We start from the raw sequence: 22,467 nt of genomic DNA, 5'->3' as shown, positions 1-22,467 counted from the left end.
CCGGGCCCAGAATAGTGCAGCCCAGCCAGTGTCGCACACTTGCTCTCTGTTGGTCCGGTTGGCCGCATGGAGCCCGAACTGCGCAGGGTACAGGGGGTCTGGGGACGCAGTGAGCTGAGACCGCTGAGGCCAGGGGACTGAGAGCAACCACACTGTGTGCGTGTGTGTGCGTGTGTGTCTGACCTGGATTTTCTCTGTGTACATGAGCACATGGGTGTCTGTGTGTATACATTCTTTGTGGACGTGAGTGTATGTGGTTTTTTGTCTGGGAATGGTTTGAATGTGTGTCAATGTTTGGGTAAGGGGGCGTGTGTTTACATGTGTTTGTGGAGTGGGTGTTTATGTGTTTCTATATGTATGTGTGTGTTTGTGAGGTGTGTGTGTGTATGTGCTCTTGTCACGCGGTGGCAAGGGAAGGGTCTGTGTTTCAGAATGGAGGGCATTTTCCCCACTACTTCAGACCCTCTTCTCCCCACAGAACCCATCCTGGAGCAGCCCTCTGGGACCCAAGCACCAAGGTAGGTGGGGCGGCCCCTCCCCCCATGGGCCCAACCTTTTTTCTCACTTCCTTTGTCCCCCACCTCTCTGGACCCCCAACTTCACCCACTCCACTAGCCTGACTTTTGTCTTCCTCCCCTTTTATTGCTTTGTTCCTCTTTGTTTCTTCTTTCTCTTTTTCCTCACCTCCTCCTTCCTCTTTCAAAAGAAGAGAAAGAGGACTTAGACCCTAGTTCTGACTTTATCACTTAATGGCTGTGTGATCTGTGGGAAATTGCTTAACCTCTCTGAGCTCAGGTCCCTCGTTAGTAAACTAGGGATAGTAGTAATACCTCCTTTATAAAATTGTTATGAGGTTTGAATAAGAAAAATATTGGAAAAAAAATGTTGGAAGCTTGCAAATATTAAATATTATTATTAATTACATTGTCATTGATTTTGTTATGTTACTCCCTATTAACCAAACAGGCCCCATTCCCCCTTCCAGAGATGAGCTTCCTAGAGCAAGGAAATAGTTCATGGTCATCACTGGCCATGACCACCAGCTCAAAAAGGAGCCGTGGGAAACGGGGGGCCAAGGCCTCAAGATGGACAAGGCAGGAGGCTGTGGAGGAAGAGGAGCTGCCAGGCCCAGGGGAAGATGAAGGTGAGGCCAAGGCCAGTTCTGATGAGACAGGAGGGGGAAGGGGTGGGAAGTAAGGGGGTGGGCAGGGGCGGGGGTGGGGGCATTGGGGAGTCCCAGAGCCTGGGGCCCGGGCTCTGCCCTTGATCCCTTCATTACACAATGTTAGACCCCAACCCTCATCTTGTAGCCTCAGTCTCCCCACATTGGAAAGGACAACTGCATTGAAGACTCAGGAATCCAATAAGGGTTACTCAGGACAGAACCATTGTCTTGTGTGACTCCCTGAGACTCAGCTTTCTCATCTACAAAATGGGGCCCACAAGATCCAGGCGTTCTGAAGCTGCTGTGAGGCTAAACTGAGACAGCAGATGAGACAGTGCTTTGGAAGATGGAATTACTATCCTCTCCCCCCAAACAGGTCCCCAATCCAGGCCAGCTACTGAGTCCATTGGGCTGGAGGCCACATTCCCCAAGGAAACAGCCTTGGCCCAGGCTGCTCCTTTGGCTGGGGTGGACAACCCACTAACAGAGTGGGATAGCCCCCCCACTGAGTGTACAGCCTCAGCTGCTAGCTCCAGCACAGACCATCTGGAGCTGGGCAAAGAGTTCTCAGTCCCAGAGGCCTGCAGGTACGAGCTTGGCCTGGTGGAGGAGAGGCCGGCTCCATGCCCGTCCCCTCAGGCCCCGTTACCTAGGCAGGGCTGGGACGACGAGCTGCAGAAGCCGGAAGCCCAGGTCTACCTGCACTTCATGCAGAAGCATACCTGCTACGATGCCATGGCAACCAGCTCCAAGCTCGTCATCTTCGACACCACGCTGGAGGTGAGGCCACAGCTTTGCTCACCTGCATCCTCGCGGGGCTGCAACCACTGCTCACACCCTCCAGGACACCCTGGTAGGCCAGGCTCCCCTACAAGTCCCCTTCCAGAATTCCTTCTTAGCACCACGGAGACCAGTGCGGGAGGGCTGCTGTTCTCTGTGAGGACTCCCCAGCTGTCATCACAGTTCTGACACTTAGCATCTGTGAGATCTTGGGTCCAGCACTTTACTTCTCTCATCTCTAAAATGGGGATAGGGATGCCTGCTTTGCCCTGCAAGTTTCGGAGGATTCCTGGGACAGCCCAGGATAGATGGGAGCACTTTGTGAGCCCTGAACTACGTGGAAGACATTGCAGAATGGCTTAGGACAAAGCACAGGGGACTCTCGGTACTAGATAAATAGGATGAGCTCTGGGCCCTGCTCTTCCATTAGGCTGAGCTACAAAATGCCTATGATTCCATCCCTTTCATCATGTATAGTAGAGCAATGCTTCCCAAAGCATAATATGTGTGTCGTCCACAGGACATGACTTGATTCTAGTGACATATGAACGCATATATTTATGTTACTAGCTTTGCATTTATTTTGACATGTATTAGAAAAATACAACCAGCATGTTTAGATAGCATTGCTTAGGATGAGGCCAAAATGAGTCAATGCAAGATGTATTTAGAGAAAAATATTTTGTAAATGTTATGTAAATAATTATACCTCTGGTACTTAGATGAGCAAAATTATACTATGTGTGTCTGTACATATACGACTTCTGAATAGAAACACTGAGTTACATCCTGCTGTGCCTGGTGAGGGGGTCAGCTCAGTGCCTCTGGCCACCAGCAGCCTTATCTCTGTAGCAAATGTCCCAACAGGGTCACGTCTGGTGTGTGCACGGCATGGGAAAGGCAGGCTACTCGTGTGGAGGAAAGCACCATCGAGAGACCCTGGCTGGTACAGGGGACCAGTGAAGGGCCGCGAGGGACTTACCTGTCCACTGTTCTCCCTGGTCCTAGATCAAAAAGGCCTTCTTTGCCCTGGTGTCCAATGGTGTCCGTGCAGCCCCTCTGTGGGACAGCAAGAAGCAGAGCTTTGTGGGTAAGGAGGAGCTGGGAGGCAGAGGTGGTGGGGAAGGGAAAGGAGGGACCTTGTGAGGTGGTTCTGTGTTCAATTTCCCCGTCTGTGAAAGAGTTGTGACCAGCTGACCCCCACCCCCAGCCCTACTGCCCCGTGGTCTCAGGTCATAGATGCTAGTAGGAAAAGAGGAAAGGGAACGGAAGAAATTAGAATAGAAATGGGTGTGTAGAGGGGGAGGAGAGGAATTAGAGGGAGAAGGGAGTACCCCATGTCTCAGGCACAGAAGAGGCTGCGCTACTCCCCTCTTCCCACAATGCCTCTTTAGGACTCTCGCGGGGTGGGGGAGGGGAGTCTGACCCCTCAACCTGCCTCCCACCTCAAGGCCCCAGGCCGACACTCCTGTACCCCCCTCAACTCTGCAGGGATGCTGACCATCACAGACTTCATTCTGGTGCTGCATCGCTATTACAGGTCCCCCCTGGTGAGGAGTGGGCGGGGAGCCCCGAGGGCACCCCTCTGGGCTGGGGGGAGGGAGTTCAGGGAGCCTGGTGCCCGAGGGGCCCCGCTTTGACTTCTGGAGTCCTGTCTATGTCTCTAGGTGCAGATCTATGAGATTGAAGAACATAAGATTGAGACGTGGAGGGGTGAGCGGGCAGAAGGGACTGGAAAGGGACGGAGGGTGTGTGGGTGAGCATGAGGCCAAGGACCAGGGGGAGAGAATGGGGGGCGGAGGAAGGATAACAGGGAGGCCCAGGGCCTGCGGGACCGCAGGGGGAGGCAAGGCGGCAGCTCCCTTGGCCTGACTCCGCTTTCCCTGCAGAGATCTACCTTCAGGGCTCCTTCAAGCCTCTGGTCTCCATCTCTCCTAACGACAGGTAAGCTTCCCCACCCACCCACCTGGTCACCACGGCCCACGAGGCAGCCTTGGCTCCCTGTCCTCCCTTCTAGGGGGCTGGGGTGAAGGGTGTCTGTCCCCAGGCTGCCTCAGGCTCACTGCTCCCACCTCCGCAGCCTGTTTGAAGCCGTCTACACCCTCATCAAGAACCGGATCCACCGCCTGCCTGTCCTGGACCCGGTCTCAGGCGACGTGCTCCATATCATCACACACAAGCGGCTCCTCAAGTTCCTGCACATCTTTGTGAGACTAGGACAGCTAGGGGTGGGGGGTGATCTGAGGGGCTAAGAAGTCTTCAACCCTAGGGATCAAGGAGGGGGCAGTTGGGAGCCCTGGGGGCTGCACCATCCTGATCGCACCACCTGTTGCCAACCCAACCAGGGCGCCCTGCTGCCACGGCCTTCCTTCCTCTCCCGAACCATCCAAGATTTGGGCATCGGCACATTCCGAGACGTGGCTGTGGTGCTGGAAACGGCACCTATCCTGACTGCACTGGAAATCTTTGTGGACCGGCGGGTGTCTGCTCTGCCTGTGCTCAACGAAGCTGGTATCCATACCCAGGACGGGGCTCAGGCTGGGGCGGGACAGTGAGGGCGGGGTCTCTGTGGCATCAGCTCCCTGCCCAGGGTGGAGTCAGGGTTAGAAGTCTCTGTCTGCTTTGAGCCTTGGGCCCGTTACTTAGCCTCTCTGTGCCTCAGTTTCCTCATGTGAAAAGTGGGAATCTTAACAATACCCATCCTCTGACTTCCTAGGATGATTTAAAAGGATCGTGTGCAATGCAATGAGCATGGTGAGAGGAACCAGTAAAGGAGGGTTTTTCATTTTAATTCATCCTAAAATGGGCCACGCACACGACCCAGCCAGACCTCAATTTCTTGCTCTGGAAAAGGGTCAAAGGAATTACATGATCATTTCTTGGGTAAACCATGGTTGTAAATGATTTCAAGGTTAAAATTGTCACAATGAAGCTAGAGATCAAGAAGTATTTTAACTTATTTTTTATTATGAAAAATTTCAAAAGTATAAAAATGGTAGAAAAAACTATGTAATGAATCCCACATGACCATCGCCTGAATTAACTACTGTTAATATAGTGCCATTACCAGTTCTTTTCCTTTCCTTTTTTTTGAAGTAATTTAAACTATAGACCTTGTCATTTCACCCCTAAACACGTCAGTCTATATCTCTTAAAATAAGTGTATCTCCTATGTCATCTAACAAAACTATAATTTATTCATATTATCTAATATCCAATCCTAATCCTTGTGTCCCAGTTTTCCCCAATAATATACTTTTTAACAGTTGATTTGTTCAGACCAGGTTCAGTTAAGGTCTATACCTCGCATCCGCTTCTTTTGACCCTTAAGTCTCTTAATCTGGAACAGTTCACTCCCCACTCAATGTTCATGACACCGAGGATGAAAAGCCTGGGTCAGTTGTCCCATAGAATGTCCCACCTCCAGATTTGTCTGTCTGCTTTCTACAGGTGGCTCTTACGTTGTTCCTCTAGTCCTGTTTCCCATAAACCAGAAATGAGGTTTAAGTCTTGGTAAGGTTCAGGCTATACATTTGAGGCTAGACTACTTCATAGGTGATGCCATGTACTCATATTGTCACATCAGGAGACATGACGTCAGGTTCTCTCTCTCTCTCTCTCTCTCTCTCTCTCTCTCTCTCTCTCTCTCTCTCTGTAATGCTGTTTGGTCTGTGGGTTCTGATAGTAGCAGCCTGATGCTTCATTATAAGCCAGTAGTCTGGGGGTGGGGGTGGGGAATGTCAAGTTCATTCATTCCAAAAACACACCCCAGGGCTTGCCCAGCATCCCCGCTCTGATCTGAACCTCTTCCCTGTCTTTCTCTCATCCCACCCGCCACCCCTGCAGGTCAGGTCGTGGGCCTGTACTCCCGCTTTGATGTGGTGGTAAGTGTCTGTGGGGAAAGTAGGGGAGCTGGGGGTGCCGCAGGGAGGCTGTGGGTGAGCATCACAGGCATTGGTGGACCAGGGGCAACTTGACAGGTGTGTAGGAGACGACATCCGTGGGGCTGGCGCTGGGTGGCGGGGGTGAATGAGAGCGGTCCTTCCCTCCCTACACAGCACCTGGCTGCCCAGCAAACCTACAACCACCTGGACATGAGCGTGGGAGAAGCGCTGAGGCAGAGGACACTGTGTCTGGAGGGCGTCCTTTCCTGCCTGCCTGAGGAGAGCTTGGGAGAAATCATCGACCGCATTGTCCGCGAGCAGGTAGCCTGTGCCCGTCATACATGCTCCCAACCCCACGGTCCTTCTCATGAGGGGCTCCAGCTCTCCCCGTACGTCAGGCACCTGCCCGGTCCTCCCATCTCACGGCCAGGCTCTTGGTGTCCACATGGGCCTGCAACGGGTCCTGTCCGTGGGGTCCTTGTGCCATGGGCTGCAGCCAGCTAGTCACCCCAGAGAAATCAGAACCACCCCTACCTGGTTTCTACGAGACACTCCCTTGCTCCCCCAGTTATGTCACGCTGTGGCCCTCATTCTTGGTGCCCACCTCGTTGCTGCCGTAGCCGTATGGCTCTGCGCTCTTACTGAACCCCTGTGGACCCGCAGGTACACCGGTTGGTGCTAGTGGATGAGACGCAGCATCTCCTGGGCGTGGTGTCCCTGTCCGACATTCTTCAGGCGCTGGTACTCAGCCCCGCTGGCCTGGACACCCTCAGTGCCTGAGAAGATCCGATCCTCACGCCTGGGCCACCTTCCACACCCGCAGTCAATGAAGGGAGCCAGGGGACTTGGCCTTCATCTTTCCCCACACCCTTTAGCTGGTGCAGCTCTGGTTCAGGTAGGCTCTGCCCTGGGCCATTGGCCACAACGCCAGCCCCTTGGTCTCACTGGGCTCTCAGATCTCAGATTGGGGCACCCTGAGGATGGGCTGGCCCAGCTCATAATGCAGCAGCTCCATGAAAACTACAAGTGTCGGGATTCACTGTGGGGGCACCACTTTGTTCCATTCTCAGTGGAGGTCCTGGAGGCCTCCATAAGGAGGGGTGCACAGAGGCCAGGGTAAAGGCAGGGGCAGTGTGATGTGACTTTAGCTGTTCTGGGGAGACTGACCTGTGGTCTCACAATTCAATTCCCACCTGCTTGGAATTCCCCTACTGGAAGGAAGCAAGTTAATAAACCTTTGTCGAAAGAAATTTCCCTGCTCAGTAAGAACTAAGGCTAAAAGGAGGGAGCTTCTACCTAAGCCTTCATCTCGGGATATTTCACATGACCTCAGACGTTTCCCTGGTAGTGCATTTGCAGCAGGGTGGGGGCACGGATTCCACCTACTTGGCAGTGGGTAACAAGGCTGAGGATTCCCTATTGGAAAGGCAACCATCCCTCCCCATTTAGTCACTGCCTTCCTTGTCTTTTCTTCACAGGTTTCTCCAGCCCTCCCTAATTGCCTTTGCCCTGCCTATGCTCCCAGAAGCCCTCGGGAATGCCCAGTGCATTATGGGATGATGAAATTAAGGACGACAGCTGAGTCAAGCCTAGAGGTCCCTGAACCAGAGGCACTGGATTACCCCAGGGCCGACTGTTCCATGTCCACCCACATCACTTTCCCCCACCTGGGTCGTGACTGGCCCCAGTGGGGTGGCGAGCCCTCGGCCCATGGGTTTAGTCTCTGGATTCCTCAGCTTCTGGACTACCTGCCACTCGTGTCCCAGCTCCTGGAAGTCCCAGCTGTTCTTCCTCCATAGGAACCGCCGGAGTGGTTCTCACAACTTTGCCACTGCCCTCCTACTCTCCCTGCGCGGTCATTCCCTGCGGGGCGCACCCTGGAGTAGCAGTTTTTTGTGGAGCTGCCCGTTGGAGAAGGGTTCTTCCTCCATTCTTGTCCTCAGCTCTCACCAGCAGTGTTCTCAGTCCCCAGTGATGGCCCTGTACTGAGAAAACTAAGGATGATCGATCGAGAAAACAAAAAGAAAAAGAACAACCCACGAACTTACATTTTATACGTTTCACTCAGAAAATGCTAGTCATTTGACCTGAACTTGTGGCAAGATCCCTGCACTTTCTGAATTCAAAGACAAGAAGGAAAATCTGTAATTGGCAAGCGCTGCAAGTGGCGTTCCTTTTGCGCCTTTCTTTTGTGCGTTTCTTTTTCATCCTTTATAACAAAAGCCTAAAGAAAATATTAGCTACTTACATAGTAGGTACAACTCACTCCATAAACTCTAATCTGCGAGAAATCACTATATTTTTCTAACACTGAATGTAATTTCTATTATGAAGCCCATTTTACTAAGTGATAGAAATTAATTTCAGTGAGTTTGGGGTTCCACTGTCATCTTTTCCAGGGGTTAAGTTCTGTGAGGAGGGGGAGGCTTTCAGTAGTGTAAGGCTTTGTTCCTCAGTTAGCATCATTCATCCACGCCAGCACCTGCTAAAACATCCCTGCTCCATCTGGTTATCACTTGGTTGGTTATTGGTGGGCATGGCCCCTGATAGGAGGTCCCTCACTCCTTACCACAAAGCCCCTTTGGACCTGCCTGCTCTTGGGGCATGAGGATATTCTAGCTCCTGGCCCTGTACCCTTCTGGGCTTCAGGAAGATCTGGGGGGCTGTCCCAAGCCCGTCTGCTGAGATGGACAGCAAGTGGCCTATTCTGCTCTGGGCCTTGCTGTTTTCCCAGCCTCTACCCAGGAAACATGGGGCCCAGGGTTCTACTATCCTTATCACCTCTGGGGTATTTGTCATTCTCTCCTCTCCTTCGGACACAGCTCCTTCTCAGGGACCCCAGAAATGTCTGCACTCTACTTACCCAACTCCCACCAGCCTGTGGAATCTTTATTCAGAGGGAAAAGAGGGGTCTGTTTTCTTTAACCCATCATATATGCTCCCAAATCCACCGTGTGTGTCTTGAGTTCTTGCTACCCACCTTGAGGGTCAGGCTTTTGAAATTCCACAGCCAAGACCGAGCTTCTGCTGCCACCCCTCCTCCGTGGCCACGGACACCGCAGGTCTAGCTGTCCAGTGGGGAGAGGGAGGCTAAAATGTTTCGAGTATGCTCTGACCCCACTGACCTCACAGAGCAGCAGCGTGGAGACACTCGTGCTTGATGGGTCAGGCAGTAAATGAAGGCATTTTCTCCTAGAGTCTCAGCTTCCATGTCAGGTTTTGCTCTAACCCACCGGTCAGGTGCTGGCTCGGCTCTGGCCCTACGTGGGAAAGTCCCCCGTCTTTGGCTCAAGTGGGAGGATGGGATGGGGGTGCTTGCTCACTCAAGTGACAGTGTCCTTGGGGAGCCTGGGGCAGGCTGCCTGTAGCTGCGCTGGCTCTAGGGAAAGTGCAGCAGGGTCATCTTTGGGGTGCGGTGCCCTGTTGCTGTGTATGACCCGATCACCAGAGGTCAGAGCACAGGCTTCAGGTGAAAGGGCAGCCCGAGGAAAGCGACCTCCCCTCCTGGGCCCACCATCCTGAGGATCCAGCAGTGCTTCCCCCAGGAAGAACTTTCAGTCAAAGGTGTATCTTCCGTGCTGAATTAATGTTTACTCTTCTGCAGTTATGCTAGGTCCTACTGTTCTTCTTTCCTTATAGAGCCAGGGTGGGGTGGGTTATCCTGTGACGTCCCTTCACTGTGGGAGCAGCCCAGAGTCTCTGAGACCCCAGACCCTGGACGTGTGCCCTGTCACCAGCCACTGCTGGGCTTTGTGCCAACCCTCAAATGAGAGCTGATGCTTTTCACCCACCAGGGAGAAAGTTGCAAGGGAAAAAGCCCAGCTATTCCATCACATCCATCCTATAGCTATCATATGTGTTTGAAGGAGTCACTGTCAAAGAAAGTAATTTTTTTCATTTACATTAAATAAGTCTTGTCCAGGCATTGTGATGGAATCTAAACTGACTGAGACAGTTTTCAATCCCCAAGATAAGCAAAAGAACTTCATGTACATTTATGGTATATGCATTTTTCTTCAGGAATATTCTATTTCAATAAAAAATATTTTATAAATTAAAAAAAAAAAAAAAAAAGAGTCTCTAGGATCAAGAGAAAACCTCTTTGGCCATGCTGTGTTTTGTTTTTCTCTGTTCAGGATAGAAGTCTTTGATTCCATTCTTCTTCCCAGAGCTGTGTCTATGAGCAAAATTTCGTAGCTGTGTTAATAGCTCTTTGGCTCTGACATCTTCTACAATGCAATGTCCACTTGTCACTGATGGCACAAACTTTTGGGGGGCAGCCTCTGAGGCTGTGCCTACACCCCACCAAAGTGTGAGGGAATACAGGCTGCTCTTTCATGGAACCTCCCAAGGACATCATTACGTCACCAAATGGCTTAGGTCTTGTTTGGGCTCTGCATTTCTGATCTCTGTTGGAGGTTGGGTTTTCGGCCCTATAGATGGCCAGCAGGACAGAGCTGCCTCAGACCTTCTGTGGTGCCTCCAGAGGGATTGCTTATATCAGCAGCTATTTCTACGAACTCACCTTCATAGATTTTTATTTTTCAATTGAGATGTAATTCACATAGCATTTAAATTCACTCTTACACAATGTGATATATAGATGATGTATTACAGAATTGTACTCCTCAAATCTATGTAACTTTACTAACAATTGTCACCCCAATAAACTTTAATTTTAAAAAAAATTCACTCTTTCAAAGTGTACAATTCAGAGGTACTTACTATATTCAGACTTGTGCAACCATCACCGCTACCTAATTCCAGAACATATTTATCATCCAAAAGAAACGCCATATCCATGAACAATCACTCCCCATTTTCCTTTCCCCTCAGCTTCTGGCAACCACAAATCTACTTTCTGTCCCTACGGATTTGCCTATTCTGGACCTTTCAGGTCAATGGAATCATACAAGCTGTGATCTTTTGTGTCTGGTTTCCTTCATTAGCATAATGTTTTCAAGGTTCATCCATGACGTAGCATGAATCAGTACCTCATTGCTTTTTTACAGCTGAATAATATTCTATCCGATATACGAGACCTTCATAGATTTGAATGGGAAATTAGCCTACACATTCCTTAACTGAGCTGCAGATCATGAACGCTGACACTCTTGGACAGATGCCACAAAACCCAACCCCAAGCCACATCACACCACCCAGCTTCCCCTAACCCAGGCGCCAGCACTAAGGGGTTCACGTGGCTTGGACAGCTCAGCCCTTGTGGTCTGTAGGAGCAGTACACTGGGAAAGGCAGATTTCTGCTTTGTTTCACCTGGTGGCAGAGATCCTGGTACCCTCTGCACCCAACCCCCACCCTCTACATTTATAAGGAGCTCTCACAGGGGAACCCCTACACAGGTAGGGTCGAGACCCATGCCTTTATCATCAGGAATTCCTTCCAATTCTCTCCAGGATTTCTTCTCAATATGGAAAGCTCAGTATCCTCTCCCTCTCCTTCCCTTTCCTGCAATCCCAGTCTCTTTTCTCTCAACAAACATTGACTGATCACCTCCTCAGGGCTAGACACAGAGTGAGACATTGGGGTCCAAACTGAAAGGAGCTGGATTTGTGCCCTCCAGTTGGTTTCCAGCTGGTTGGGGAGACAAGTCAGGTCTATAACAAGATGAACAGCTGAGTGCTCAGTTCCGGAGGGGGAACAGGAAAAAGTCCAAGCTTTTTTCTCATGCTCACCCAGAGAGGTCAAGGAAGGCTTTGCAGAGGCAGTGACATTTGAGCTGAGTCCTAAGGAAAAGTAAGGTCTCTGGGACGACATGACAGTTGGTGAAGAAGATGTTCCAAGGCAGGGGTATCAAGTACAAAGTAAGGAGGCCACAAAGAGCATAATGTGCTCGGGGAAACACAAGGAATTTGGGCTCAGCCATGGAAAGAGTATCTGGGTAGGGAGGGTGAAGGGGGAGTGTGGAGGTCAGGGTGCCAGAACATGAGTCTTCTAAGCCCCAGAAAGGACTTTGGACGTTGCCTGTGTGCTAGGGGAGCCGCTGAAGGATTTTAATCAGGATAATTACATGCTTTTTTTTTAATGGGCTCAAACTCAAATCCCCACAGACATAAGAAACTTGACCAGTTTTCTATGAGTCAGCAGAAATTTACAACTGGGACAGGGATTTATGAACTTGGGACTCACTGATTTCTCACGCTTGTGATATGGTACCCGGATCTCAATGCCAACGCACTTTTCTGCTAGTTGGCTTTTGGTATTAAAGAGGTTTGGAAACTGAAAACTACAATCCCTGACTCTCTTGCAGCTAGAGTTTCAGGTGGAACCTAGGTTCCACCTCTCAGATGTACGTGAGAAAGATTTGGGAGGTGGTAGTGAAGCAGAGGCCATGCTTTTGCTGTTTCTGCTCTTTCTGTGTCAGGGGCAGTCTGGAGCCATTAGCAGAGATCCAAGCCCAGGGACCACTGGTTTCGTGGGTATTAAGAGGCAGGAGCAGGGAGGGCATCCTTTTTTCTTTTTTTTTTTTTTTTTCCCAGCACAGACCCGGGAGACGTGGAGTAGCTCCCTACCCATCCTCCTGAGTGTGGGCTATCTGGTGCTCCCCAGGCTGGGTGCTCTGGTGGTGTCCTAGGAGTCATTCCTGTAGGCCTCGCCTAGCGCTCTTCCAACAATTTGGGCAGCACCTCACTGCTTCCATCTAAGCACTCTCTGTTCAAAAGAGGGTGCTGCTCTCAGTGCCCCCGCGGGAGTCGCTGCAGCTCCTACGTGGGCGGGGTCTCAGCCAATGCCAGGTGAAGCCAAGGCCTCTCCAAGAGGTCTGGGAAAGCATATGGTGTTCTCGGTCGCCATGGAGGGAGGAGACTCTGCCTCCCACCAAGATTCCTAAGTGGGGAGAGTCTGCTCCTCCAACACAGAAAGGGGGTTGGCTTCTGGGTTGTCAAAAAGAATGACAAAGGTCTCCAATTATCAACAAAAGTCCCTTTATTCTATATTTTCCCCAAGGATAGTAATGTGACAAGGGCGTGGCCTTTTATGCAAAGGGAAGATATGAAAAATGATAAAAGTGGCAAAAGCTCAGGGTTCTGTGGGAGATGCACGGAGCTTCTCCAGCCTTTGGCATCTGGGAGCACCCATTTTGCCCTCCTCATCTGAGACCCAGCAGTGGCCAGGAACTACTTACTATGCCAGGGCCGGGCCTCTGGGGCGGCAGGGGCCCCATTCAGCCCTGTCTCTGCAGGAAACGCAGGCCCACCTTCTTATGGGGAACGAGGACAATGCGGGCCACACTCTTCACCTCCCCTGTCTCAGGGGCCAGGGCCACCTCATACTGCTGGATCAGCTGGGAGGCAAACGCATACGGGACAGTTACAGTCTGTGATTTCCATCCACTGCCCGCCTCTGCACGCTCCCACCCTGTACCTCCCTTCCTTTCCTCTCCACGACTTCCTTTCCCGCTCTCTGGCCCACACATCTCCTGCCTCTCCCCACTCACCCTTGCCAACAGCAGCTGCATCTCCAGCTCTGCAATCCTACGGCCCAGGCAACTCCGAATGCCATAGCCGAAGGGCACAGAGCCGAACGGGTGTTGGACCCCGAGGGTATCAGGCTGACTTTTCTTCAGCCAGCGGTGGGGCTGGAAGCTCTCTGGCTCAGGGAAGACGCTGGGGTCCCGGGATACCACATAGTGGCAGAACACAAACTGGGTCTGCAGAGAAAGAAGGGGCAGCGTATCAGCTTAGGGCTATGGGGTACCCCTGGGAACCCCGGCTTTCTCACCCCACTCACGTTCTTGGGGAAGAGGAAACCACCAACTTCAATTTCTTTTTCCGTAATGACCCGGGAGTTGATGGGGACCACAGGGTAGAGACTGCAGGGAAAAGGAGGTGCAGGCCTGCCTCTGGATCCAAGGAGGGGCAGAGCACCCGCCCCTGCGATCCCCTTTCGCTGGTGCCCCAGGCCCCTCTTCCCATCTCAGCCCTCCCTCAGCCCACCACCTCCACTTCCCACGCCTGTGTCCTCCCACACACACAGACCCTGTGCTCCCGGGAACTGCAGCCTACCGCAGGGTCTCCTTCAGCACAGCTTTGAGGAGGGGCATGTGGGCAAAGTCCTTGTGCTGCGGGACCTGCCCGGCTGGCACCACGCCCACTATCTCCTTATGCAAGGCTGCCTGGATGTCCGGGCTTTTTGAAAGATGGTACAGGGCCCACGTCAGTGTGTTGGACGTCTGGGAGGCAGAGTGAGAGAGGAGTGAGGAGGGAGTTCTAGGAAAGAGCCAGGTGAATGGGTGCGTGCAACACGTGGGAGAAACACGAACTTGCACAAGTATGTCAGACTAAGACGGGAGTGCATGGGCCTCCATGCTAAACGCGACTCCACAGTGGGCCGAGGACCAACGATGGAGAATCGCATTCTAACAACAGAGGAGACTGTAACAGAGAGAAAGCCAACATGACAAAAGAGACTGGAAAGAGATCCTCCAAGAAGATGCTTGTGGATAAGCTCTTCAACTCTCCACTTAAAGTACAGCATGAGAGAGTTGGATTAGATGTGAGATGAAACTTCCCAGCTGTCCGAGAGACTCCAGGAGGTGACAGATTGAATCCCTCTTACAAAAAGACAATCCCTGCCTATCTCTGTTGGACTGAATGACCCTGTGGGGACAGAGTCCCAGAGAGCAGTTTCCAGGCTCTCGGCCTCACGTGGACAGGTGCTGGCTCGGGTAGTAGATGGCCATCAGCTGTAACCAGTTAGCCATTGGCCACTGATATAGCTGCCGTAGCTATGCTGGCAAGGGAGTTGGTTGGTTGGCAGAGAAGCGGACGGCAGAGTGCGGATCATGTGGCTCCTGCTTCCTGTGTCTCCAACCCAGCCGGCAGCGAGAATATAGCGGTATGACTCCCCTATCCACGGCTCCGTCGGTGCTCCTTTTTGGCCTCACCATATCCTGCGTTCTTGTGCGGGGAGCGGGAGCTGAGTCCCTGCATTACAGACCCCCTTTCAATTTTCCTTCTAGATCTACATTCATGTTACATAAAGAGAGGTAGGGACCTGGAGGGAAGCAGGTCAGGTTCAGGTGGGGGATACTGGGGAACTGGTTCAGGATGGGAGCTTGGAGCCCTGGTCTCCTCGCCGGCCCTCCCCACGCACCGTGTCTACTCCAGCCATGAGCAGCTCGGGGAGGCTGCCCATGGCCTCATTAGGACTGAGCTGTCCGCTGGTCAGCAAGAAGTGCAGGTAGCCAGATATCTGGACCCCATCTGGACCCCTTGTCTGTAGCTGGGTCTCTATCTCCTTGAGTTTCTCATCAATTAGCTTCTTCCCTACAGGGACAATGGAGAGCAGGGGAAGACAAGGTTAAAAGTCCTGATCTCCAAGAACCAAGAGCCATTCTGACAACCGGTAGCATGAGGGTAAAGGTTTTGGGAGAGACTATTAGTGTATCGACCCTGGGACTTATCCCCCAACTTCCTTCCTTGGAATCCTCACCAAAAGAGAAGATGGTGTTCCAGCCATCCAGGTATCGCCCCCAGAAGGGCAGCACAGGACGGGTCCACTTGGGGAGGAAGGTGGCATAGAGTGAGTTCTGGAACATGAGCCCAACAGATCTGACGAAGATCGCGGTGTCCTGGGGGATGGAGGGTTCCAGGCAGCCAATACGTTTCTCAAACAGGATGTAGCAAATAGCTGGCAGGGCACAGAAGCCATCACAGAAGGCAGTGCCATGGCACACAGAACCCAGGGGGCTTTGAGGAGGGTGAACACAACCTACCTCCAACCCCTGCCCACCCAGCCCCTCTCCCAACAGGTACCTTCCAAGGCAAAGTAATAGAAAGAGTGAGCCATGTCAGGCACCAGGTCCCCAGAAGCGCTCTCCGCCCGCTGCTGTTTCAGTCTCGTCATGAAGCTGTCAATCACCTCATTTAGAACATCTGTGTAGAGCGCAGCCTCCGCTGGCTTTAGCATCCGCTGGTTCAGAACCTGGCGCAGCTGGTACCAGCGCTGTCCTTCCCTGCAGGGAATGAAGGGGCAGCACAAATGTAAATATCTGAAGGGAGTTAGAGTAGAGGGCACCTTCCCACCCTGAGACCCCCACAGAGTCTAGGAAAATCTCAAACTCCTAGATCTTAAATCATTGACCCAACTTTCAAATGATAGAATCTTTGAATCACAACTTCAGAATCTCACTACCGCAGAGTATGAGTGGTCAAGGCGGGCATCTAGACTCAGATTTCCTAGGGGCAAATCACAGGCATGATGAATACTGGCTGAACTCCCCAGTGCCTCGGTTTCCCCTTCTGTAGACTAGGAATAATAAGAGTGCCTATCACGGTAGGGTTGTTCAGGTAATTAAAATGCTTCGATCAGTGCCTGGCATGTGATGAAGGCTTAATGAATGTTGACTATGGTTCTCTAAGAATGCTATCACTTCAGGATCTTCTGTATGTGGAATGAGAAGGGGCTGCAGTAGTTCCAGTCCCTCTGTGTGGAGGATGAGGAATAAAAGGGGTGAAAGTTAGGGTTCCTGGGGTGCTCAGATCCCTGACCTTCATGCTCTTCTTAGCTCAGCGGGGCCAAAGGGGACAGGGAGCGCCTGGCTGATGCCCCAGACCTCTCGCCACAGCCATCCAGTAGGCGGCTTGGTCCCCATTTTGGTTAGACAGGGAAGCTCACGTCAGTGGGTGCACGCTTTCCATGGAAGGGGCTTAATGTTCAGGGGCTGCCCCCACGCTCAACTGTCCCCCAAACCTGTTACCTTTCCTAAGCAAGCTGGGGACAGGTCCAGTTTTTATAAGCTAGTTACAGAATAACAGGTACAATGTGGTCAGGATTTAAGAGGAAGAGAGGAAACCCTATACATCCATACGCATATTTGCATGTTTCTACACGAAGTAGGGAAGAATACATATCAAACTGTCAGGATTACTTAGAAGGGAGTGGGATGGGAGTGGTAAGTAGGGAGACAATATTTTATTATTGGAACTTTTACAGTAAATATTACTTTCGGATTTTAAAAACCAATCAAGTATTTTTAAAAGAAAAATATTAAAAAGTCTTAAGTCAAGAATCAGATTTTTTATTTTTATAAATTATTTATTTAAAGGAACCTCAAACCCCAGAAGTTTTCTTTATTATACTGGGGGAAACCTGCAAAAAGATAAACTAAAAGTGTTGCTGAAAAAGAAATGAAAACTAGAATAGACCCATTTATCGGAACCAGGTTATTGGTACTTCTCCAGGAGTAAAACTCTCCAACAGTAGGAATCAGATTTGAAGAACTTAAATGAGAGCATTTCTGTGGTTGATAAAATATTTCTTGGGGAAACAAGGCTCCATAAAATGAGATTTAAAAATATGTATGTAAAACAAAAAAAAAACCTTATTATCATAGTCTAGCAAAATAGATTTTCAATACATATGTTCAATATATGGTATAATATATTCAGGAAATTGGCTTTAGAGTGAAAAAGTATAAGTAGATGACACAGAGATGTACATAATATTCAGCTCCAAATCTAAACCTGAGCTTTCAAGTCTAGAGGTGACCTGACTGGTGAAAGGCCTGAGACCCAAATCTTGCCTTCAGGGTCTGACATCGAGTTAAAGAGCTCTTGAAGAAAAGTCATTCTCTAGTCTCTTCCCAGAACTTTGAATAAAGGGCCCAGGAATTGTTAAGTTCTGAAACTGTCCACCTGTGAAGGAACCAGAAAGGAAGAAAGAAAACCATGCAATGGGAGAATGAGTGTATAGGCATCAAAGACAGATGAAATGAAAGAGTTTGTTTCCTTTCCCCAAGTGTCAAGACAGTTAAGTGCTTGAATTCCAGAATCAGAGATCTATTCCACCACTCTCTCATTGTGTCACCTCTGGCAAGTGATGCAAAAACCTCTCTAGGCCTCAGTTTCTTCATCTATAAAATGGGAATAATAATACTATATCTCCTTCATTGGTGTGTTGTGAGGATAAAATAAAGTAATGAATATACTAACGAGACTAGCCTGATGTCTGGCATGTCATAAACACATACTAACTTATTATCATTGTTGCTGCTACTACTGCCACCATCAGGATCCACTTTAATCCCTTAAGAAACAACTATGACATGGACATCAAGCAACTAGGGAAAAGAAAAAGCTATTCATTGTTCTTGGAGCTCTGTTAACATACTATAGAAAAAAAAAAAAAGTCCGTCATATATCCAATCACAACCTGTGGCATTGGGAATAGTTTATCACCAGTGATTCTCAATTATTTACCTCAATTGGCATATGGGTATATAACAGACTCAGCCCATCCTTCAATTTGTCACGGTCAAAATAATCTTAACTGTTCTATGTACGAGATATAACTTGAAGACTGACACCTACACCTACCTCTGTATGTGGAGAGCATCCATGAAACTTATACCCAACACAACTATACAATATATAATTTGGGAACTACTTAAAAAATTTAATTGAGCCCTCCCAACTAATATGGTGATGATGTTTTTTTTCAACTATAAACAGATATGTCCCCTCATGACTTGAGCCAGTATATTTTCAACCATCATGTAGAATAATGGAGCTGGAAAGGCCCTAGAGTCACGTTGGAGATACTCTAGTCCAAACTTCCCATTGTACCTATGAGAAACGTAAGGTTTCTCATATGTAAAGGGAAATTATTCATTTGTCCAAAGTCATACAATACGTGTTTATTAGTGGAAAAGCCAATGAATGCTCCCTGGGTTTCGGCCCATCCCAACCACTGCTTTCTAGACTGAGTACCAGGTTCAGAGAATGCAGGGAGATCCTACCCTGCCCGTTATCTACCAGCTGCCCAGTGCCACTGTCCTTGGGACCCTGCTCCAATCCCTTCAGGCCCCAGCTCACATGGTGAAGGGGCCATATTCCAGGCCCTCCTGGTCCCGGTGCTCCTTCCATAGATCCATGTCGTTCCGTATTGGGTACTTGCCCTCTTGTCGCATCACTTTCTCCAGGAGTGGGGCACTGGCCAGGTTCACATGGGTCTTGGGCCCTACGCGGGTTATCCATATTGGACCATACTTGGCCTTGCTCTGCACCTGTGGGGTTCAACCAAAGCTGAATAACCATGGCCCAGCCACGCAGGCACTTCCTGGAGAGGAGACAGGGTGGAGGTGTCTGACGGCCACCCTCCAGAAAATGGGCTGGGCAAAAGCACACTGTGTAGGAGGCAGGCCCTGGGATGGCCTATAGCTCCAAAAGGAGAATACTGGGGGAAAAAAGGGAGGCGGGCACACAGGAGTTAGAATGTTGAGTAATATAGCTGGTGGAACTGGGGGGAATTGAGGTCGTTGGAGGAATGGGATTTTGGAAAAATGGGATATCTGGCAAACTGGGGTATATTGAGGTGTAAATATTTGGGGTCCAGGGTTTTAGAAAACTGAGCCCTTTGGTAGGTATGCGTATGGCTCCTTCATAGAAGCATTTAAATCTATTACAGCTTGCTGTCATCTACAAGCTGACAATAAAATATAACAAACAAATGAGATGAAGATAATTACATGAAATGAAGATAAATATCTCATGTAATCAACAAGGAAAAAGGAACACAATTAGAAACTCTGGGAAAAACAAGAAGTTGAATGAGAAAGTCAGAATCCAAATATGAAGTCAACTTTGTGGTGTGAATTTTTTTAAACAAAAATTATTAGTTGTGTTAAGTAGCGTAATTCGCAAATATTTTATCTTAGAATTGCTAAAGCATTTGAAAATTGATACCCATAACACCTATGAAATTGACATTGCTATGATGTTTTTATACTTGTGGAAAATGAAGGAGAAAATAAACATATTGTGGTTTGGGGGAGGTAAAACTTAAAAAGAATCCACAAATATTGAGATTAATTTACTGGCTTATTTACACCTACAAACTAAAAGAAAATGAAACACAGTGGTATCCCAGGTACTTCATCTTTCACAACCTGTTACTAAAGAGATTTTAAGAGGATCAGAAGCTGCTCTAATAGAGACATTAGGCCAAAGGACTTCTGTAAAAGAGACATCAAAATTATAGAGATCTATCGTTCTAACTACAGAAGGATATTTCACCCAACTCACAGTCTAGAAAAACACGTCTTCCTGGGTCTTACTATTGGCATTAACAACTGGATTCTCCTAGGATCAATGCAGCATGATTGCCGTCATGTTACCCAATCGTCCAAAGTCCACCCCGAACTAACGGCTCATTCTTCCAGTTCATAGGAAGGCAGCCTTGACAAGCCCCCAGTGTCCATTTAGGCTTGTTTCCACTTCTACCTCCCAGTAATGCCTGCCAGTGTGATATGATTTTTGAATAGTTGATTGTAAACTACAGTGATTCCTGGAGAGAAACAGGCATATTCATACATTACCGGTGGGCGTCTAAAACAACACAAACCTACATGGAGGCTAACTTGTTAATATCTGTAAACACTACAAACAGATTTATAAGCGAAGTATGGAATATCTACATAATGGAATACTGTATCACCTTAAAAGAGAATAAAGCAGCTCCTTGTGTACTAATTAATGCAAAGGAAGACTGTAATATGGAAAGATAGCCAAGATAGATTGCTAAATGGAAAAGTATGATATCGTTTGTCTAAGAAAGAGGGGCTAAATAACAATACATAGCATTTGCATTTGCTTTTATAGAGAAACAGTGGTTTGTTGCGTCAGAAACTAAAGTGATTACTTCGGGGAGGGGACACCCATGGGAGTGAGACTGTGCGATGCAGACCTCATTTTATGGTTTTGAGTTTTGAACTGTAAGAATGCGTTCAAATTTCTTAAATCTAAAGGGGGAAAAAAGAAAGTGTTTTCTGAAATGATAAGTCACCCACCATTGATGAGGTAATTCCAGAAAACAGGAAAGCTTTGCTGAACCTCTGAATTCATGTATATACTCCTTAGATTTAGAAGTGTCTTAGAGTCATTTCATTTATTTTTCTTAAAGTTTCCATTTAAAAAAAATACTTATATGTCTATTTTTTAAAAACTTTTATGTATTTTAAGTGTGTTTTTCCAGGACCCATCAGCTCCAAGTCAAGCAGTTGTTTCAATCTAGTTGTGGAGAGCGCAGTTCACAGTGGCCCATGGGGGATCGAACCGGCAACCTTGTTGTTAAGAGCAACGTGCTCTAATTAACTGAGCTAACTGGTTGCCCTATTATATGTCTATTTTTGTCTACTGGATTCCTTAGGAGGATTATACTAAAAGGAAGCTTAATTTGTGTTTTCTGATTGGTTTATTTAAAGTATTAATATCAAGTATTATTAACAATAATTGCAAATATTTCCATGTAGCTTAGCGTAAACCAGGCAGTGTTTTAAGCATTTTATTTATTATATTATCTCATTCAGTCCTCACTACAGCAGCATGATATACGAAGTTTAACATTACTGCAATTTCGTAGATGAGGAAACTGAGGCCCAAAGAGATTGCACAAGGTCACTTTACTGGGAAGTGGCAAGAGTCAGAGTTCAAACTCAGACCACCTGACTGGAGGCCATACTTTCTACCACTTACTCTGCGGATCCCCGAGAAAAGTGACCATGTCTTACTAGAAACAAACTCGGGCCTTTTGAATCTATGTTCTATTTAAATACAACTGTGCAAGAACTCAGGGTTTTTCATGGCACTGTTGATTTTGGGGGCTGGATAATTCTTTGTTGTGGGGAATGTCCTATGCATAGTAGGATGTTTAGCAGCCTCCCTGGTCTTTACCCACTAGCACCTCACTCCCTCCCCACGAGTTGTGACAACCACAAATTTATCCAGCTATTTCCAAAATATCCCCATGGGGGTAAAATCACCCCAGGCTGAGAACCTCTGCAATAAGCCTAACCTCTTAATATGTCTCTTAATTATGTAATTTTAGAGGACTCTTTTTAAGAAACAATATCTCATTTTGAAGAAACATTTATCTGCAGTTTGGTTTCTTTTCCTTCTGTTAAGTTCAAGTAAAATTAATTACATGTCACATTTTTTATAAAAATGCTAACAGGGGTTATCTCTGAGTCACAGTTTACAAATAGTTTATTTTCTTCTTTATACTATGATTTGTTTTTCAAAATTTCTACCATGATCTTGTAATCAAAAAACAAAAATGTCATGTTTCAAAAGACTAGATCAATAACCATTTACTCGGGTACTAGCTTCTTGCCTGGAATCCAAAGTCTCTGGGACCACTTCCTGCCTGTCAGCTTGGAGGTTTCTGGGACATTTCCTTCCCCCTTTGCCTAGATCACGCTTTCTTCCCTTTTCCTTTGTATTCCTCTTCTCAGTTAGTTTACTCGGTGGAACCTAACAAGGATCTATTTATGTAAGAACTTATTTTAGAAAGACACTGGGATACTTGCTGAGAGATACGTGCTGTGTCTGTACGCCTACCATCAGGCCGTAACCTGAGCCGGTTAGTAAGCCCTAAGGTCCTCAGATAGGTCTTGTCTAAGCACCACTTCGCAGAACACAGTTCCCTAAGGATACTCTCCAGGATGAATAGGAGAGCTGGCCTTAGTCAGGTGAAGCGCCAGCGAGGGAGAGAGTTGAATTCATTCATTAAAAAATATGATGGACGTGTTTACTGATACAGAAAAAAAATCATATTTGTTTTTTAGTAAATGGCCAGTTACAAAAGAGAATATATGGCATGCTTTCATTTTTAAAAACATA

General features: G+C 48.4%; 2 protein-coding genes across 7 annotated transcripts in view; one reads left to right on the top strand and one right to left on the bottom strand.

Annotated features, from left to right (window-relative positions):
* Nucleotides 1-27: 27 nt before the first annotated feature.
* On the top strand, nt 28-8,851 carry PRKAG3 (protein kinase AMP-activated non-catalytic subunit gamma 3). 5 transcript variants are annotated; one of them, XM_088794530.1, is made up of 14 exons: nt 28-87; nt 479-518; nt 967-1,144; nt 1,542-1,945; nt 2,954-3,035; nt 3,437-3,495; nt 3,613-3,658; nt 3,835-3,889; nt 4,026-4,152; nt 4,291-4,456; nt 5,792-5,829; nt 6,004-6,150; nt 6,493-6,724; nt 7,308-7,955. In XM_088794530.1, the coding sequence occupies exons 3-13, from the start codon at nt 988-990 to the stop codon at nt 6,607-6,609; spliced, it is 1,398 nt and encodes a 465-aa protein (XP_088650656.1). In that variant the 5' UTR covers nt 28-87; nt 479-518; nt 967-987; the 3' UTR covers nt 6,610-6,724; nt 7,308-7,955. The 5 variants fall into 5 exon arrangements, with proteins under 5 accessions (XP_088650656.1, XP_019597351.3, XP_088650655.1 ...); XM_019741792.3 differs by having other exon boundaries at nt 31-87; nt 986-1,144; nt 7,308-8,851; XM_088794529.1 differs by having other exon boundaries at nt 53-156; nt 986-1,144; nt 7,308-7,981.
* Nucleotides 8,852-12,749: 3,898 nt separating this feature from the next.
* The window catches only part of CYP27A1 (cytochrome P450 family 27 subfamily A member 1), a 30,237-nt gene continuing 20,519 nt past the window's right edge, over nt 12,750-22,467 (bottom strand). For both annotated transcript variants that reach the window (XM_019741793.3, XM_088794526.1), the window contains 8 exons: nt 18,664-18,854; nt 15,604-15,803; nt 15,281-15,478; nt 14,942-15,114; nt 13,852-14,018; nt 13,577-13,658; nt 13,284-13,496; nt 12,750-13,130 (listed from right to left, as the gene is read on the bottom strand). In XM_019741793.3, the coding sequence (XP_019597352.1) occupies nt 13,011-13,130; nt 13,284-13,496; nt 13,577-13,658; nt 13,852-14,018; nt 14,942-15,114; nt 15,281-15,478; nt 15,604-15,803; nt 18,664-18,854 (1,344 nt within the window). In that variant the 3' untranslated portion in view covers nt 12,750-13,010. The remainder of the gene's footprint in view (nt 13,131-13,283; nt 13,497-13,576; nt 13,659-13,851; nt 14,019-14,941; nt 15,115-15,280; nt 15,479-15,603; nt 15,804-18,663; nt 18,855-22,467) is intronic.

This window comes from Rhinolophus sinicus, chromosome 17, assembly GCF_057876585.1.
Source record: "Rhinolophus sinicus isolate RSI-liver-muscle chromosome 17, RSI-T2T, whole genome shotgun sequence".
NCBI lineage: Eukaryota > Metazoa > Chordata > Mammalia > Chiroptera > Rhinolophidae > Rhinolophus > Rhinolophus sinicus.
Note: the sequence above shows the minus strand (reverse complement) of the source record. Positions and strands in the feature narration are given on the sequence as shown.

Bases quoted from the DNA above. Each gene is read 5' to 3' on its own strand.
- PRKAG3 (XM_088794527.1), top strand. From the start codon at position 342: ATGTGTTTCTATATGTATGTGTGTGTTTGTGAGGTGTGTGTGTGTATG. The intron at 4,457-5,791 runs GTATCCATACCC...CCACCCCTGCAG, and splicing joins GCCTGTGCTCAACGAAGCTG to GTCAGGTCGTGGGCCTGTAC. The intron at 5,830-6,003 runs GTAAGTGTCTGT...CTCCCTACACAG, and splicing joins ACTCCCGCTTTGATGTGGTG to CACCTGGCTGCCCAGCAAAC.